Below are 17,574 nucleotides of genomic sequence, written 5' to 3'. Positions count from 1 at the left end.
GGGAACTTGGATAAAATAGAGGAAATTGTACGAAGTAGGATTGAAAATAAAGTTGAGATCAGGTTAAGAGGGGATCAGCTGTGGCAACATTCATGGGAAAGCGAAGAAACAGGGCGCAGAACTTTTGACTTATTACCAGATGTCAGGGAAAGAATGGGAATGACATATTTCGAACCAACCAGGGGACTGATACACTTTCTCACTGGACATGGACCCTATCCGACATAATTATGTCGATTCGGGAAAATGGCGACACCCACTTGTGACTGTGGTGTTCCGGAGGGTACTCCTGACCATGTAGTCTACGAGTGCCCCCTTTTCAATGATGTGGCCTCAGTGTTACGTGACCAACTACCTCATAATGACACACATAGACTGCTAAGACATCATGACACCTTTCAGACCATTAACAAACTGGCTAACGCGGTATCAAAGAAAGTCTTAAGGGACTACCTGAGAGAACCAAATTAGCACATGATTAGAGACCTACCGAAATACCGATAAAGCCAGCACCCTATTCCCAAACCGCCCAGGCGCGGAAAGGTCGACTCTTCAGTCTAGAATCCGCCGTGCCTCGGGATTAGGGGGAGTGGGGTGTAACTTCACCGATCTAGACAACGCACCTAATTGTGACCTTAGGATAAGTTTAGTTGTAGGACCTAGTTTATAGATACTTTTCTTAGGAACCTGCAGCGACCAACTCCATGGCCTGCCCAGTGTCAGGGGCACGCTCATTGGGGTTAGCTCAATGAGCAAGGCCTTGTAGTAGGTTTATACTATCAGCTGACACATTTGTAACGCTGCAGGCTTTAGTGACTAGTTTATAGTTAGTTAGTTAGGTTATCACTTAGTTCTCAATTAACACACTAATTTGCCCATTGTAGTATCCATGTACTTTGTTACTAACTAGTTACTAAATTACACTTAGAAAAGCTGCAATTGTATAAATGTATAAGATCTGCAGCCCACTAATCACATAAGGCAGTGGGCTAGATTGTATAATAAAATAGTTGTTTTTTTTAAAAAAAAACAGTTTTGTCCCCCAGCAAGGGGAATTCAGGGAGTTCTTGCGCGACGAGGCAATTGACATCTGCCTCGTGTGGGAGACCTTCCTGAAACCAGGAATACATGTCAAGCTGGCCAACTATCGGTGTTACCGCACCGACAGGTTGACCCACGGCGGCGGGACGGCTATTTATATCAAGGCGTCCCTGAAACATCATGAAGTTCAGCTACCGGCCCTCGCTCCAGTGGAGGCCACTGGGGTGGCTGTCACCTCGACGGCGGAGGTCATCACCTTGGTTGCGGCCTACAGGCCGCCGAGGGGACTCCTTCAGGAGGCTGACGTCGACACCCTGCTGGCACTGCGCGGGAAAGTCTTCATTGCGAGTGACTTGAATGCCAAGGACCCGCAATGGAAATCCTGCATCACCAACGTCAGCGGCCGCCGCCTCCTTCGCGCCACACAACGGCACGGCGCGACAATACTGGGGCCTTACGATCACACCGTCTTCCCCCATCGCGGCCAGCCAGATGTGCTCGCCATCGCCGTGCTCAAAGGCGTTGGGCACTTCACATCTGCCACCGTTAGATGCGCCATGTCGCCCGATCACCTTCCGGTGGTCTTCGACATGGACGTCATCGGTGCATCTATGCCGTCCGACCGCCACAACTTCCGTGGCATAGACGAGGCACGCTTTCGTGACGAGGTCCTAGACCGCCTCGAGGGCGCACCAGATCCCGCTGTGCAAGGGGCTGACGAAGCGTTGGCCTTCTTCACGCGGCTGCAGTGGAGGCGGCCGCTCCCAGGCCGCCGGGATGGCCGCGAGAGATGTCGCGCCAACTCCCGCCGCACATCCTAGAGGCGATCACAAACGAGAATCGCCTCTTCCGGGAGTGGCAGCTCACACGGCTGCCAGAGACGAAGCGCCGCCTCAATAGGGCGTGGCGCGAGATTCGGGCCGCCATCGACGAACATCGACATCGGGACTTGCCGGGCCTTGTGGCCACCCTAACAACGACAGATGGTAGTGCTTGGCGGACCGCCAAGCGTTTCCTTCGTCGTCGCCAGCGAGTCCCGCCTCTCTTTGAGAGGCTGTACGTGGAGCGGCTGCCACGCCACGTGACGGAGCAGCAGCTCATCCCCGAGGAACAGTTCAGGTTCCGGAGCGGCCACTCGACCACCCAGCAGCTGTTGCGCCTCGTGGAGCAGGCGATGCGAGCGCTGGAGACGCGGGAGTACCTAGGGGCGGTGCTTCTCGACGTCTCCGGGGCCTTCGACTGCGTGTGGCACGACGGCCTCGTCTACAAACTTTTTGTGCACGGAGTACCGACGTCGCACGTGGTCCTGCTGCGCTCGTATCTCTCGGGACGCACATTCCACGTCCGAGCAGATGGAGGCACTTCCACTGACCGGCAGATTCGAGCGGGAGTGCCTTAGGGCTCGGTTCTCGGCCCGCTGCTGTACTCCCTGTACACCGCCGACGCCCCGCCGGTGGCACGCGTGGAGCTGGCACTTTATGCCGACGACACGGCGTTGTTCAACCGCAGCACGAACGCGGCCGAGATGCGCCGCCGCCTCCGGCTCGGATGTGACGTCCTGGGCGCCTGGTTCACGAAATGGCGCTTAAAGTTCAACGCTGCGAAGACTCAGGCTGTCGTCTCCAGCAGAAAGAGGCTGCCGCCGGACCTGCCGCCGGTCACGATCGTGGGGGGGGGGGGGCCCATCCCACGGTTGCGGACCGGCAAATACCTCGGGGTGACGTTGGACAGGCACCTGACGTGGCTGCCACACGTCCGAGACGTCAGAGGGCGGGCAGTGGGGCACCTTCGTGCGCTTTACCCACTGCTCAACCCATCGACACTTCCTCCGCGCCACGGCCTCACCATGTACCTGTCCCTTGTCCGGCCGGTACTGGAATACGCCGCCGTGGTGTGGGGTAACGCGGCAGCGACGCACATTGCGACGCTCCAACGCGTGCAAAATAGGGCGCTGCGACTTGCGCTCCACAAGCCGCCTCGCTGCCCGTCGAGGCTGCTACACGAGGAAGCAGGCATCCCTTTCCTGCGGGATCGCTTCCGGCAAATCGCCAGAGTGTTCTACAGCAATGCAGAACACTCTCGCAGCCGCCTCATCCCTGGTCTGGGCCACCAGGTCCACCACAGGCCAACGGCACGTTGGCCCGACCTACTGCGAGAGTAGTCTTCTCTTGCAGCCCCATATAGAAACAAAAGGCGTCACAATCAACGACACCCACTGAGGACAGCTCAACACGTTAGGTCCCACTGCACCCCAAAGAGGTCGCCGCAGGAACAGCAGCTCCGCTGCTTAAACTGCCCCCACACCTGGCACACGGAGCCAGAGTTTTAGAGCGAGCGAGTGAGCGAGGAAATGTAGCATCCGCACAGACGAAGCTGCCGAAGTTACTGTTCTCGCTTCCGTTGCTATGAATCCACATGTGAGCACACGACAGCTTGAACACGACATTGGCATTCCTAAAGCCAGTGTACATCGTATTCTTACACGTCACTGGTTGCATCATTACCATGTAAACCTACATCAAGAACTGCATCGGAATGATTTCCAGAATTGTGTACAGTTCTGTCAGTGGGCACAGCAGCAAATCCTCGCCAACCCGAACTACTTCTCAAATGTTATATTTACCGATGAATGTTCCTTCTCAAAGGAGACGTAAATACAAGGAACATGCATTATCGGTCCAGCGACAACCCACGATGGCTTAGACAGGTGGAACATCAGCGTCAGTGGAGAGTTAACGTCTGGTGTGGGATGCTTTGTACTACAGTTATTGGCCCTTATTTCATCCATGTTAGTCTAAACGGCACAGCGTATGCCAACTTCCCCAGACGAATTCTTCCTCCTGTTCTGGATGAAGTGCCGCTAAGAACCAGAATACTTATGTGGTATCAACACGATGGATGTCCAGCACATAATGCCTTGCGTGCACGTTGTGTTCTGAACCGAAGGTATTCTGCCAGATGGGTTGACCGAGGAGGAACAGTTACTTGGCCTGCTAGGTCTCCTGATTTAAATCCTCTGGACTTTTTTCTTTGGGGATGCATTAAAGACGTTGTGTATCGCGATATTCCAACAACTCCAGAGGACAGTAGGAACGTATCGCTCTTCAGCAGCCAACACTGGAAGCAATATTAATAATTCTTTCATTCAACGAGTGCACCAGTGTATCAGTGTCCACGGTCACCACTTTGACCACCTTTGAATGTTCTACACCTGGGCAATGGTACAGGAGAGTCAAAGTCAATTTTGTGTTATGATTTTACTTGGTTTTCATTTGTTTTCTGACAACTCCAGCAAGTGGACCAGTTTTTGATTCCGGGCTCAAAGTCAATGTTTGTTATGTAATTAATAACGTTGTGTTTCAGTGAGTGGTACACTGTGATACACTTTTTAATAGGTCTTTAGGAGAGGAAATGAATTACCGAATAAAAAATACAGGGTGCCATTTGAGAAAGTCATGCCGCTGTTCATATCTTTGTAAAAAACAGAGCTACAACGAAGGCAATCTTGCCGATTGATGTCCCCCTGTCGTCTAAAGAACATTTGCTTGAAACCTTTTTAATTTGCATCTGGACAAACAGTTATTTAGGGTGGTGAAGATAAATGGGACACCCTGTACATATATTCTTTACTGTCGTTTCTTGTTAACGATATCCGCTTATTCCCAAGAATTAGCAGCTTTCACTCAGTTAATTCTAGGCAGAAATCCAATCTGGCATTTTGGATCGCACTTTCCTAACTCTTTTGCAGAAAGGTGTGCAGTACACTGCAGCACCCATCTTCAGTAAGCTACCAGAAGAATTCAAAAATCTTAGCAGCAATTCACGCACTTTATAATCGAAACTGAAGAGTGTCCTCATGGGTGACTCATTCTATTTTGTAGCGGGGATGCTTGAAGAATTAAGCTGATTCCTATGTTCTATTGTTGATCACGTTCACTCAAACTTGGGGGTTGACTTTTTTGGTTTCATAAGCATTTTATTTTTAGCTGTTGTTCCTTTTATGTTGTAATTTCATGTACTGACACGTTCCATGACCTTGGAGGGTTGCTCCTCAATATGGTTCTATGGAACTAGACGTGTAATTAAATAAATAATACCGTTAGTATTTTTGGCTAGGTCATTAACGTACAATATGAGCAGCAAGGAATCCAAAACACTTCCTTGGGGCACATCCGATAAAACATGCTTTGTCTTGCCTACCAACAATAGGCCGTTTGCGGTCGTGTGCCTAGGTCGCATAGTTCCGTTTGTAGTGTCATTTCCCGTAAGGAGTAAGTATTAATACGTGCTAATGTTTACAGATATGAGATAAATGTACACAACTTACTTGTGGAAGTTTCTTAGGGGGTCTGATGTGCATACCGCCGACCTCCACGGCGTTTGGTACGAACGGCCTCGCGTATTGGAAGCTGAAGTGCGAATTGAGCAGCAAGAGGGAAGTATTCCGCTCTAGTTCCGCTACAGGAGGCACCGTGATGTCTTTGAAGTACTCCTTGACCACTCTGTCCATAGCTGGGAGATAAAAGAACTGGCGGTAAAGTCTGAAAAGCGATGCGGTGAAGACGTTGTTGGCACGCTGGAAGAGGTTCATGTTGCTGGTGTACGGTAGGCAGGTTTCAGGGACGTAGGCCAGCGGGTAGGGGTTCCCGACCATGTCGTTCATCCAGGTGGCTCCACCGCCTAAAGCGACCGCCTGCACGACTGGAGTCCCAAACTTGTGCGCGAAGGCGAGCAGACACTCGTTGAAGAACGTCTCCAGTATGACGAGGTCGAACTTCCGGTCCCGGGAGTCGATCAAGGTCCGCAAGGCTTCGTCTTCCATATACTCCCGACACCCGTCGCCAGAGCCGTAAAGTATAAACATCATTTGCAGAGCAGGCGGAAGCCTGCCGAAGGAGAGAAGAGTGAATCCTGCAGAAAAGAGAGAGACAGAGAGAAATTAGCATATTAGTATTCTGATTGTATAGACCCATCATAATGACGCAGTTCATGCATTTAAGTCTGAAGCAAAGTAAGAGTTCAGTGTCCCATCGATAGCAACGTTTCTAAGGACCGAGTGCTGGACGATATCTGGAAAGAAACTCGGACGCTGCTCCTTGGATTCGCATGAACAGCTGATGTGTTAGCGTCACACAATATTAAGGAAACTGGAAAAGTCAGTGATAGCCGAACGAACGGACATAAGATCTCGTACGAAGATACGAATTTCTTCAAATGTTCAAATGTGTGTGAAATCTTATGGGACTTAACTGCTAAGGTCATCAGTCCCTAAGCTTACAGCCTACTTAACCTAAATTGTCCTAAGGACAAAGACACACACCCATGCCCGAGGGACGAGTTGAATCTGCGCCGGGACCAGCCGCACAGTCCATGACTGCAGCGTCCGAGACCGCTCGGCTAATCCCGCGCGGCCGAATTTCTTCACTTATCCTCCGTCTTATGAGGGCCCCACCAAGAAATAAACGGTAGAAATTCGGAGGTAAAATTATAAATATAACAAATGAAGTGGGTGCAATACTAGGGGAGGATGTGCCACGCGCAGGAAACACAGACGTTCACAGGAACCGAAATCTGCATGAGTTTGTCTGCGGAAAACGCAGAAAATCTAACCTACATGGTAGGGTGGCAATTTTAACCTTACTCACGAGTAGGGTGCGTGCACCATCGCACCATCTATCCGTCTCATAATGATTGACCCCTGACTATGACCGTTAGTATTTTTGGTTGGGTCATTAACGTACAATATGAGCAGCAAGGAATCCAAAACACTTCCTTGGGGCACTTCCGAGAAAACATGCTGTGTCTTGCCCACCAACAATAGGCCGGTTGCGGTCGTGTGCCTTGGTCGCATAGTTCCTTTTGTAGCGGCATTTCCCTAAGGAGTAAGTACACTATGGGCCAGAACATTACGACCACCGACCAACTACCAACACAGAACAGTCCAGGCGACAGCAGCGTCTCCTGGCGAGGAATGACTTCTAGTTACACACACGCACGGTGCATGTAGTATCAGTGAGCGTGCTGTCCGTGTGTGGAATCGGGAAGGCGAGCCATTGGCCCGAAGGCTCGGCACGAGAGTTTCGAAAACTGCACGACTTGTCGGGTGTTCGAGGAGTGCCGTGGTGAGCGGCTTCAACAAGTTCCGAAATCACGGTGAAACCATGCCTACACGGCGTGGTATTGGGCGACCACCACTCTTTACAGATGTCGGACGTTGTAGGCTGGGCAAACTGGTAAAACAGGACAGGCGGCGAACTGTGGCGGAGCTAACATCAGACTTTAATTCTGGGCAGAGTACAAGTGTGTTTGAACACACAGCGCACCGAACACTCCTAACGATGGGTTTCTGCAGCCGACGACCCATGCATGAACCAATGTCAACACCACGATATCGGCAGCTACGACTGAAATGGACAGGTAATCATCGGCACTGGACGTTGGCACAGTGGCAGAGCGTTGCATGGTCTGATGAACCATGACACCTTCCTCATCATGCCGACGGACGGCGCGAATCGGCCTCACCTGCTTGACATTTGTACTGCAGGACAGAGACACCTCGTGATGACTGGGTGTTGTGTGATGTCCTTAGGTTAGTTAGGTTTAAGTAGTTCTAAGTTCTAGGGGACTAATGACCATAGATGTTAAGTCCCATAGTGCTCAGAGCCATTTGAACATTTTTTTTTTTTTTTTTTTTTTTTTTTTTTTTTTTTTTTTTTTTTTTTTTTTTTGACAGAGACAAGCTGTCGGCGGCTCCATTATACTCTGGTTAACATTCACGTGGCCATCCACGGGTCCAGTGCAGCTCATGCAAGGCAGCCAAGGACTATCGTAGACTGGCTGCAGACAACTTACAGTCCTTCAGGACGATCGTGTTTCCCAATGGCAGTGGCATTTTTCAGCAAGATAATGCGCCATGTCACAAATCCAGCAGTGTGATGGAGTGGTTCGAGGAACAATGCGTGAGCTGCAATTCAGACGCTGCCTCCCCCCCACAACTCGCCGCCATGTCTGAACCCGATCGAACAAATCTGGGATGTGACTGAAAGTGGCGTCAGAGCTCATCACGCCCCCCCCCCCCCCTCCACCCCTTCCCCCAGGAATTTACGGTGATTAGGTGGCTTGTGTGTGCAGATGTAGTGACAGCTACCTCCAGCGATCTACAAAGTTCCCATTTTGCTTCCATGACACGACGCGTCGCCGCTGTTATCCATGTCGAAGGTGGGCATACCCGCTATTAAGTAGGCTTGTAACACCACAACTCTATGCATGATCATACATTTTCTGCGTGTTTTGCGAAGTTTGCTGTATTACATGTGCTGAATATTATTCCTGTAAATATGTTGTCAAGTTATAAATTCTGTTTGTTATTTAAAAAAGAGAATACGTATGGAATGTTAACATTTTGAAAGTAGACACGCTGGCCTAGTCAGGGAAAAAGCTATTGTCAAAGAGTGTAATAAATTGTAAAAGCATTACCGCTGGGCGTGCGAGCGCGCCAAAAATGTAGCAGTTGGGAGTCGCGAGGAAACGATTGGTGTCGTTGGTTGTGTGTATTCCACAGTGTGGCTGTGCAGAAGTGCGGAGACAGAAAGTCTGTTTCCGAAGTTCGGAGCAGTAAAAACTGAATTGGTTGTTTTGGCGGATGTTTAATACGGGCAAGCTATGGATTAATTGGACACAGTACAAATGCAGTAACAGTAATTCACATAATATCAAGAGTACTGAGGGCCCTTGTTATTGTCTGTGGTATGGCAAGAAGATAGACCTGTGCCCTATTTACATGCTAAACGAAGTCACTCGGTAAACCAACGGCATCATGAAGAGAAGTAAGGTTTACACTTTTTATAGCTAGAATTGTAATAGACTGCCTAGCGTAGTTGGAATTTTATTGCTTAAATAACATTATTTTCGTGGATGTAACGTAAATAATTTTCCTAAGCCATTATCCAAGTAGTATCCATCCTATCCCTTTGTATGAACCGAGATAATCAGAAAATGAACTGAAATTGAAGTGAACATTAATTTATTAGACTATCAAAACATTATTTTTACAACTTTGGACATTTACGTGATAATTAAATCTTAGGCTGTGGTATGAATGATTTCAAAAATAGAAGATGCAAAAACCAGTATTAATTCATTTGCTTCAAATAGAGCAACTTTCATAATAAAAAATTGGTAGTAAAACTTTACGGAATTTGGACACTGGATTACACTGTCAAATCACAGTTCTAATTTATAACTTGTGGCATAATTTGTAACTTTTATTATAAAGAAATATCAAAGTAACTGCTAAATTCAAACAACGTTTCTGCTTTCTACAATTACGACATTCAGTATTACGGCGAGTAACGTAACAAAAAGTTTCTGTCCACATCCAGTAAACAATCTTACCTTAACTGATCTTTGAAAATTGATATGATATATTGTATGTGTTTGCTATTTGATTATTATTTGGCTACTGTGACGTGTGCTGTTAAGTTCTTGATTGTGTGCGTTAGGTACTGCTCACGCCAATAAATATTCTTACGTAAGATTGCTTACGAGTGTAAAGTTCAATTTCAATTTAATTATTCTTGTTCCGGTAAGGAACTGGCGACCGTTGGTTATTTCATTCACATATTTAGAAAACCTTTCTTCCAAATTTTCCACTAACTACTATTAATTAAAAAACTAGTTTATGTAATTAGAAATATATAAAGTTAACCGAACTTAGTTTCTTAACGTCATTGCTAAAATACTGAGCAGCGGCGATTCGGTTATAACTCCATCTATTTCTCTCGGTTTTGCATTGTTCTTCGGAGTAGATGCCTTTTCCCCACAGATTAGGGACTTTATGTACATATAGAAAAGCCTAATTAGTCGGAGAGGTAGGAGGGTTATAGGCTATTGACCTGGATGATAAATGTGTTTTGGTTACATCGCATGACGAACATCAAAATGTAGTACCTTGAAGGAATAGTGAATATGTATACTTTTACTTGTTGTGTGAGTATCACATTTTAGTCGAAAAGGCGGCGACATACGCAGTAACATTTAAGAGGTTGCGTGATTTTTCGAGCAATTTTTGGCTACTGTTAACTATGAAGAGACATCGAAGCCAGACCACAATTAGCAGAAAATATTCCTTTAACGGTTTAAAGATACTGCCACTCTCTCTGTAGAGGCGGACGTTCGTTATTTTTTGATTGTTCGTTTGATCGCTATAACGTCAGGCGCAAAACGCTATGACTGAACTTACCGTTGTAGCTATTGCAACGGAGAAAGCATCGATGTACAGCTCGAACTGTCTTTTGTTACATTATACGTAATTGCTAATGAATACCCCTCGTGTTGTCAGTTAAGAGCTTGTACAGTAGTTGTTTTAGTACCAGGAATCCATGTGAAACTATGGCGGTGCGTAGCTGTTACACCAGCACGATGTCGTTTTCGACAGCGAAATGTGCACGAATCAACGCCCCGAGGAAAAAGGGGTGGTTTCATCGACGCCCTTTGTGCCACCGTCTGAGTGCTTTTCGTGTCAATTCTGAGTAGCGGTGTGTATCAACTGTTTTCCTGGGCCATCGGTTGGGAAACCGCGTGATATCGACGCTGTGTGTCACGGTTGTGAACTCCACTGTAGAGCTGTCGAAAGAAGGGATGAAACTTGGGTAAGAGGGGATATGACTACCGTCTCATCGTGTGACATGCCCACGATGGGCTTGGGCAGGATTGTGGTGAAATTTGGTGCCAATGTCGAATCACTGACCCACCTTACAGCTGACATGAGCTTCTAAGCTGGGGCTTCTTTTTTCGGATTTGTCGACGCTTTGCTGTATGAAGCGTCACTGAGACCGATGGTGACGTCACAGGCCACCACGCTTTTGCGTCACTACAGGGGAAGGTTTATGGCACCTTGAAGCCAAATTTCAAACTTATGCGGCTCAGTGGCAGACAGTTATGGGGTTCCGAAAAAGTGATACGTTTTTTATGCGCAGTGTAGCTTTTTGCAGCTAAAGAATAGCCAACACATCGTTCCATTATCGTACCTGAAGACTGTGCACCAGGAAAAAACAGGGCGCGTCCTTATTTCAGTCAAAATATGAAGTCGCTTAACTTCTAAAAAATGTTTGAATGTGTGTGAATTTATAAGGGACCAAACTGCTGAGGTCATCGGTCCCTAGACGTGCACACTACTTTGTAAGTAGGCTGTTTCAGTGTTGCCAACTCTAAAAAACCCGAGTCGCTAGATTCAGTATCAAAAGTCGCTAAAACTGATTTTACTAGGGTTGTACTGAAAATTTCTTGCTTTGAATGGTGCAATAAGCCAGTGCGGGGGGGGGGGGGGGGGGGGGAGGTAATAAAATATTAATAAAAAGTGTCTCACACGTAATTGCTATGTTGTCTTAATTAAATGTTCAATCTCGCGTCTGACCATCCTGATTTAGGTTTTCCGTCATTTCCCTAAATCGCTCCAGGCAAATGCCGGGATGGTTCCTTTGAAAGGGCACGGCCGGCTTCCTTCCCCGTCCTTCCCGAATCCGATGCGACCGATGACCTCGCAGTTTGGTCTCTTCTCCCATACAATCCAATCCAATCTTAATTAAATGACGCATCGCTTGCAACAACGTACATATAAAATACGCTAACGTTTAATTAAACATGTTATCATAATTGACGCAACACATATATTGTTGTATCAATCACAGAATTCAAATATACTAGAAATATACAACTATATTTGTAACAAAAGAAAGCAAGAACTCAAATTAGTTTACAAAATATATACATACCGCTATGTGAGCTATTCTTCGTCGTCACTCAGAAGATCGAATAACTCTTCTGTTTCATGCTCTAACAGAACTGTAGTTGATGTAGAGGGTTGAACGTCGCTCAAAAGATGATGTTGCAGTTTGACTGGTTTTGTCGCAAAAGAGTAACTTTTGTCCGTTCCAATAAGCTCCAATACGTCTGACGGTATGTCAAAAGATGCATAATCTTTATTTTCTTTCTTCAGCTGGTCTCTCGATATGATCAAAGCATTAATTGTCTTTAACGATAATCTGTTACGTTGTTTAGTTTCTATAAGGTTCATAGAACTGAATATTCTTTCCACTTCTGCATTGGAATGCGGTAGGCATAGAACAGTCATGGGTAGCTGTGAAATCAAAGGAAAAGGATTCCCCCTGCGGCATTTTTATACTGCGAAACCTCACTCCAAAATCGAACAGTGTTGGCAATGTTATCCCCCCTAATGAAGTTGATATTATGCCTTTCTTGCACCATACCGTCTATAAAATCGCCATTAAAACCCAATTCTTTGGCTACATCCGCTACAGCATTATTTTTATTCACTTTTACTGTTTCTTCAACATTCAGCATTGATATTTTTTTCGGGATCGTAACGTTACTTGGCAGTCTTTGTTGAATTCTTTAATGAGTTTCAGACTAAAAAAAAATGGTTCAAATGGCTCTGAGCACTATGGGACTCAACTGCTGAGGTCATTAGTCCCCTAGAACTTAGAACTAGTCAAACCTAACTAACCTAAGGACATCACAAACATCCACGCCCGAGGCAGGATTCGAACCTGCGACCGTAGCGGTCTTGCGGTTCCAGACTGCAGCGCCGGCAGACTAAACTGAATGCATCTCTTCTTCAAATAAATTTTATTTTCTTCAGACAAACTTGACTCTGACAATTTCTGTTCAAACATAAAGCCAAGGTTCGGATTCGCGTACATACATTCTCTTGGAACTGGTGTTGTCAACAAATCAACAGTTGGAAAAACTATGTTTTGTCCTAGTGACTGCATGAGAAATACAGTTGTATCAAGTAATTTAGTGGGGTCATTGTCTTCTCCTTCAAAAGCTTTTATTGCTATTTGTACGTCTTTTAAAGCATGTTTAAGGTAAAACATGTAAAGATGATTTGAGTCTTCACAATACATCTTGTACAAAAGATCGAAAGTGTAACAATTGTCTTGAACCATGGCAAGTGAAAAATGTAGCTTTTGTTCTTCCCACTGCTCCAGAATTCTTCGTGTTGCTGGTTCAATTGAAAGCCAACGTGTTGCACAGACCTTCAAAAATTTTAGTGGTGTTTTCCACAATTTATTGTCTCATAAACCTTTTTATATTCCTCTTGTCTTTTGGGTGAAATGGAGAACCAATTGTAGGTTTCCCGCACAAGAAACTCTACGTTTCTAGGTATGGTATTCACTGAGGCGTGCGACACTGCAAGCAGAAGAGGGTGACAAATGCAACGGATCAATACCAAATTCTTCAAACCATATTCTCTCCTGAGTTGTTCCAAAAGCCCATCGTTTATTCCAACCATTGCAGAAGCATTATCTGTGCCAATTCCTACTATATTAGCGATTGGAAGTTTGAAATCTTTCAAAGAATTCACAAGAACAGCAGCCAGATTTCTTGCATCTGCAGTTTCTACTACAGCGAGTTTGAGAATTGCTGATCTAATGGTTTGATTGTTTACACTATAGTACCGTATAACGGTACCTAGCATTTTAGATATTGATACATCTGTAGATTCACCTATTAGTACACTGTATTTTTGGTTACCTATATCTTCAACCAATGATTGTGTAAAATATGGAGCCAAAACTTCAGTTATAACGTTTGTGCACTTTGTACAATGCAATTGCATGTTTTTAGCGCCCTCATCACCGGAAAACACCTTCTTGCACAGTATTCCTAAATGATCTACAGCTAAAATAGAACAGTGTTCAGCAATAAATAAAGAAAGGGTGCCTTCTGCTCTGCTTGCTATTCTAACTGTAGTTTTCGGAACAATTTTCACAGGTAAGGTGATTTGTGTTTTTTTTTAAATCAATTTTTTGTTTCTGCTTAATAGTTTTCGAAAGCTTTCTAATATCACACAATTTAGCATAAAACTCTGTCGCACATACTTGACATTTTGCCTTGGATAAGCCTCCAACGACTGGTTTCAGCCACCCATTGAATTCAAGTTCTGCTTCCCACGCATCCCGATATTTCTGAGCATACTGCATCTTCTTCTGCGGTAAATCCATTATGTAAGCCACCACAACATAAGCTTCACCAATTTATAATCACTGAAAATACATCAAAACTCAGGCAAACTAGAGGTCATGAAACAATCAACTCACTCGGTAACTCGATATCAGTCTTATTGTTCATTGTTTAAAATGTAATAATGTCTGAGATACCCCCACCGAATTGTTATTGCGTTACCACTGTGCATGTGCTAATAATAATTTAACTGCGAGTTAACATTTCGAAAAATTAGAGGTTGCTGGACAGAAATGTATTTTATTATACTTAATATTACGTATGTCATTTGTCAATTCGAAAAATAAAGGGATTTCAAAAGTTGAGGAATTATATATCGATACGTTATCGACGATAACAGGCTATTGGGTAATGAATAATGAATTCTTCTATGGTCACGGTTTTCTTACTCTGTACACAATTCCCACATTCAGGTTTACTAAATGCTGAACAATGCTACATGATCTGCTAAGAACTTAATTTAACTTAGTAAATCTAGAACAAATTTAGTGTAGTACCTACTCTATAGTTAAAATCTTAGTTTTGTTAATGAAAATACTGGCCCAAAATAGTTTTGATTTGTACTTCAAAAGTCGTCAGTACTCCAACAGTCGCAAGATAAGTCGCTAAAAAGTTTTTGTCGCTAAAAAGTTGGTTTTTTTTTTTTTTTTTTTTTTTAAGACGAAGGCAAAAGCCGCCATTTCCAGCGACAAAGTCGCTAAATTGGCAACACTGGGCTGTTTAGGTTTTATGTTGGTAACGCCACGTAGCGCTCTGTATGTTGTAGATAGTGGCGGAAGTTCCATGCGGCTTTTCACGGGTGATGCTGTAGTATACAGAGAAATTGCAGCATTAGAAAATTGTAGCGAAATGCAGGAAGATCTGCAGCGGATAGGCACTTGGTGCAGGGAGTGGCAACTGTCCCTTAACATAGACAAATGTAATGTATTGCGAATACATAGAAAGAAGGATCCTTTATTGTATGATTATATGATAGCGGAACAAACACTGGTAGCAGTTACTTCTGTAAAATATCTGGCAGTATGCGTGCGGAACGATTTGAAGTGGAATGATCATATAAAATTAAGTGTTGGTAAGGTGGGTACCAGGTTGAGATTCATTGGGAGAGTGCTTAGAAAATGTAGTCCATCAACAAAGGAGGTGGCTTACAAAACACTCGTTCGACCTATACTTGAGTATTGCTCATCCATGTGGGATCCATACCAGATCGGTTTGACGGAGGAGATAGAGAAGATCCAAAGAAGAGCGGCGCGTTTCGTCACAGGGTTATTTGGTAACCGTGATAGCGTTACGGAGATGTTTAATAAACTCAAGTGGCAGACTCTGCAAGAGAGGCGCTCTGCATCGCGGTGTAGCTTGCTCGCCAGGTTTCGGGAGGGTGCGTTTCTGGATGAGGTATCGAATATATTGCTTCCCCCTACTTATACCTCCCGAGGAGATGACGAATGTAAAATTAGAGAGATTAGAGCGTGCACGGAGGCTTTCAGACAGTCGTTCTTCCCGCGAACCATACGCGACTGGAACAGGAAAGGGAGGTAATGACAGTGGCACGTAAAGTGCCCTCCACCACACACCGTTGGGTGGCTTGCGGAGTATAAATGTAGATGTAGATGTAGATGTAGAAAATCACTGGCTGTGCTGTGTGCAGCCTGTGGCTGGTTGGCATTGTTGGAATACTCGCTATTGTAGTGTTGGGCAGCTGGATGTGAACAGCGCGTAGCGTTGGGCAGTGGGAGGTGAGCCGCCAACTGCGCAACGCTACGCGCTGTTCACGAGACGTCTGTAATTAATGTAACTACCATGAAGCGCCAAAGAAACTGGTATAGGCATGCGTATTCAAATACAAAGGTATGTAAACAGGCAGAATACGGCGCTGCGGTCAGCAACGACTATACAAGGCTCAAGTGTCTGGTGCAGTTGTTAGGACGGTTACTGCTGCTACAATGTCAGACTATCGGGATTAAAGTGAGTTTGAACGTGGTGTTGTAGTTGGCGCGTGAGGAATGGAACACAGCGTCTCCGAGGTAGCCATGAATTGGGGAGACGTTCCTGTACGACCATTTCACGAGTGTACCGTGAATATCAAGAATCCGGTAAAACATCAAATCTCCGACATCGCTGCGGCTGGAAAAAGATCCTGCTAGAACGGGATCAACAAGAATTTCAGAATGAGATTTTCACTTTGCAGCGGAGTGTGCGCTGATATGAAACTTCCTGGCAGATTAAAACTGTGTGCCCGACAAAGACTCGAACTCGGGACCTTTGCCTTCTGCAGGCAAGTGCTCTACCAGATGAGGTTCGCACGAGAGCTTCTGTAAAGTTTGGAAGGTAGGAGACGAGATACTGGCAGAAGAAAAGCTGTGAGGACCGGGCGTGAGTCGTGCTTCGGTAGCTCAGATGGAAGAGCACTTGCCCGCGAAAGGCAAAGGTCCCGAGTTCGAGTCTCGGTCGGGCACACAGTTTTAATCTGCCAGGAAGTTTCATATCAGCGCACACTCCGCTGCAGAGTGAAAATCTCATTCTGGAAACATCCCCCAGGCTGTGGCTAAGCCATGTCTCCGCAGTACCCTTTCTTTCAGGAGTGCTAGTTCTGCAAGGTTTGCAGGAAAGCTTCTGTAAAGTTTGGAAGGTAGGAGACGAGATACTGGCAGAAGTAAAGCTCTGAGGACCGGGAGTGAGTCGTGCTTGGGTAGCTCAGATGGTAGAGCACTTGTCCGCGAAAGGCAAAGGTCCCGAGTTCGAGTCTCGGTCGGGCACACAGTTTTAATCTGCCAGGAAGTTTCAACAAGAATCGTTCAGTGTGACAGAAGTGCAGCCCTTCCGCAGATTGCCGTATGTTTCAATGCTGGGCAACCAACAAGTGTCAGCGTGCGAACCAGTCAACGAAACATCATCGACATGGGCTTTCGAATCCGAAGACCCACTCGTGTATCCTTGATGACTATACGACACATAGCTTTACGATTCGCCTGGACCCGACAACACCGACATTGGACTGTTGGTGACTGGAAACATGTCGTCTAGTCGGGCCAGTGTCTTTTCAAATTCTATCGAGCGGATGGACGAGTACGGGTATGTAGACATCCTCATGAATCCACGGACCCTGCATGTCGGCAGGGGACTGTTCGAGTTGGAGGCTCTGTAATGGTGTGGGGCGCGTGCAGTTGGAGTGATATGGGACCCCTGATATGTCTAGATACGACTCTGACAGGTGACACGTACGTAACCATCCTGTCTGATCACCTGGACCCATTCGTGTCTGTTGTGCATTCCGCCGGACTCGGGCAATTCCCACACGTCCAGAATTGCTACAGAGTGGCTCCAGGAACACTCATCTGAGTTTAAACACTTACGCTGACCATCAACCTTCCCAGACATGAATGTTATTGAGCGTATCTGCGATACCTTGCAACGTGCAGTTCAGACGAGATCCTACGTATTTATGTTCAGCCCTGCAGGATTCATGGTGTCAGTTCCCTCCAGCAC

The 17,574-nt window shown here is 45.9% G+C and overlaps 1 protein-coding gene across 6 annotated transcripts in view; it reads right to left on the bottom strand.

Annotated features, from left to right (window-relative positions):
- The window catches only part of LOC126419783 (UDP-glucosyltransferase 2-like), a 335,883-nt gene that overhangs the window by 51,233 nt on the left and 267,076 nt on the right, over positions 1 to 17,574 (bottom strand). For 4 of the 6 annotated variants that reach the window (XM_050086961.1, XM_050086965.1, XM_050086969.1 and 1 more), the window contains one exon: positions 5,369 to 5,952. The exons of the other annotated variants lie outside the window; for them this stretch is intronic. In XM_050086961.1, the coding sequence (XP_049942918.1) occupies positions 5,369 to 5,952 (584 nt within the window). The remainder of the gene's footprint in view (positions 1 to 5,368; positions 5,953 to 17,574) is intronic. 6 annotated transcript variants of the gene reach the window in all.

Source organism: Schistocerca serialis, chromosome 9, assembly GCF_023864345.2.
Source record: "Schistocerca serialis cubense isolate TAMUIC-IGC-003099 chromosome 9, iqSchSeri2.2, whole genome shotgun sequence".
Classification (NCBI taxonomy): Eukaryota; Metazoa; Arthropoda; class Insecta; order Orthoptera; family Acrididae; genus Schistocerca; species Schistocerca serialis.
Note: the sequence above shows the minus strand (reverse complement) of the source record. Positions and strands in the feature narration are given on the sequence as shown.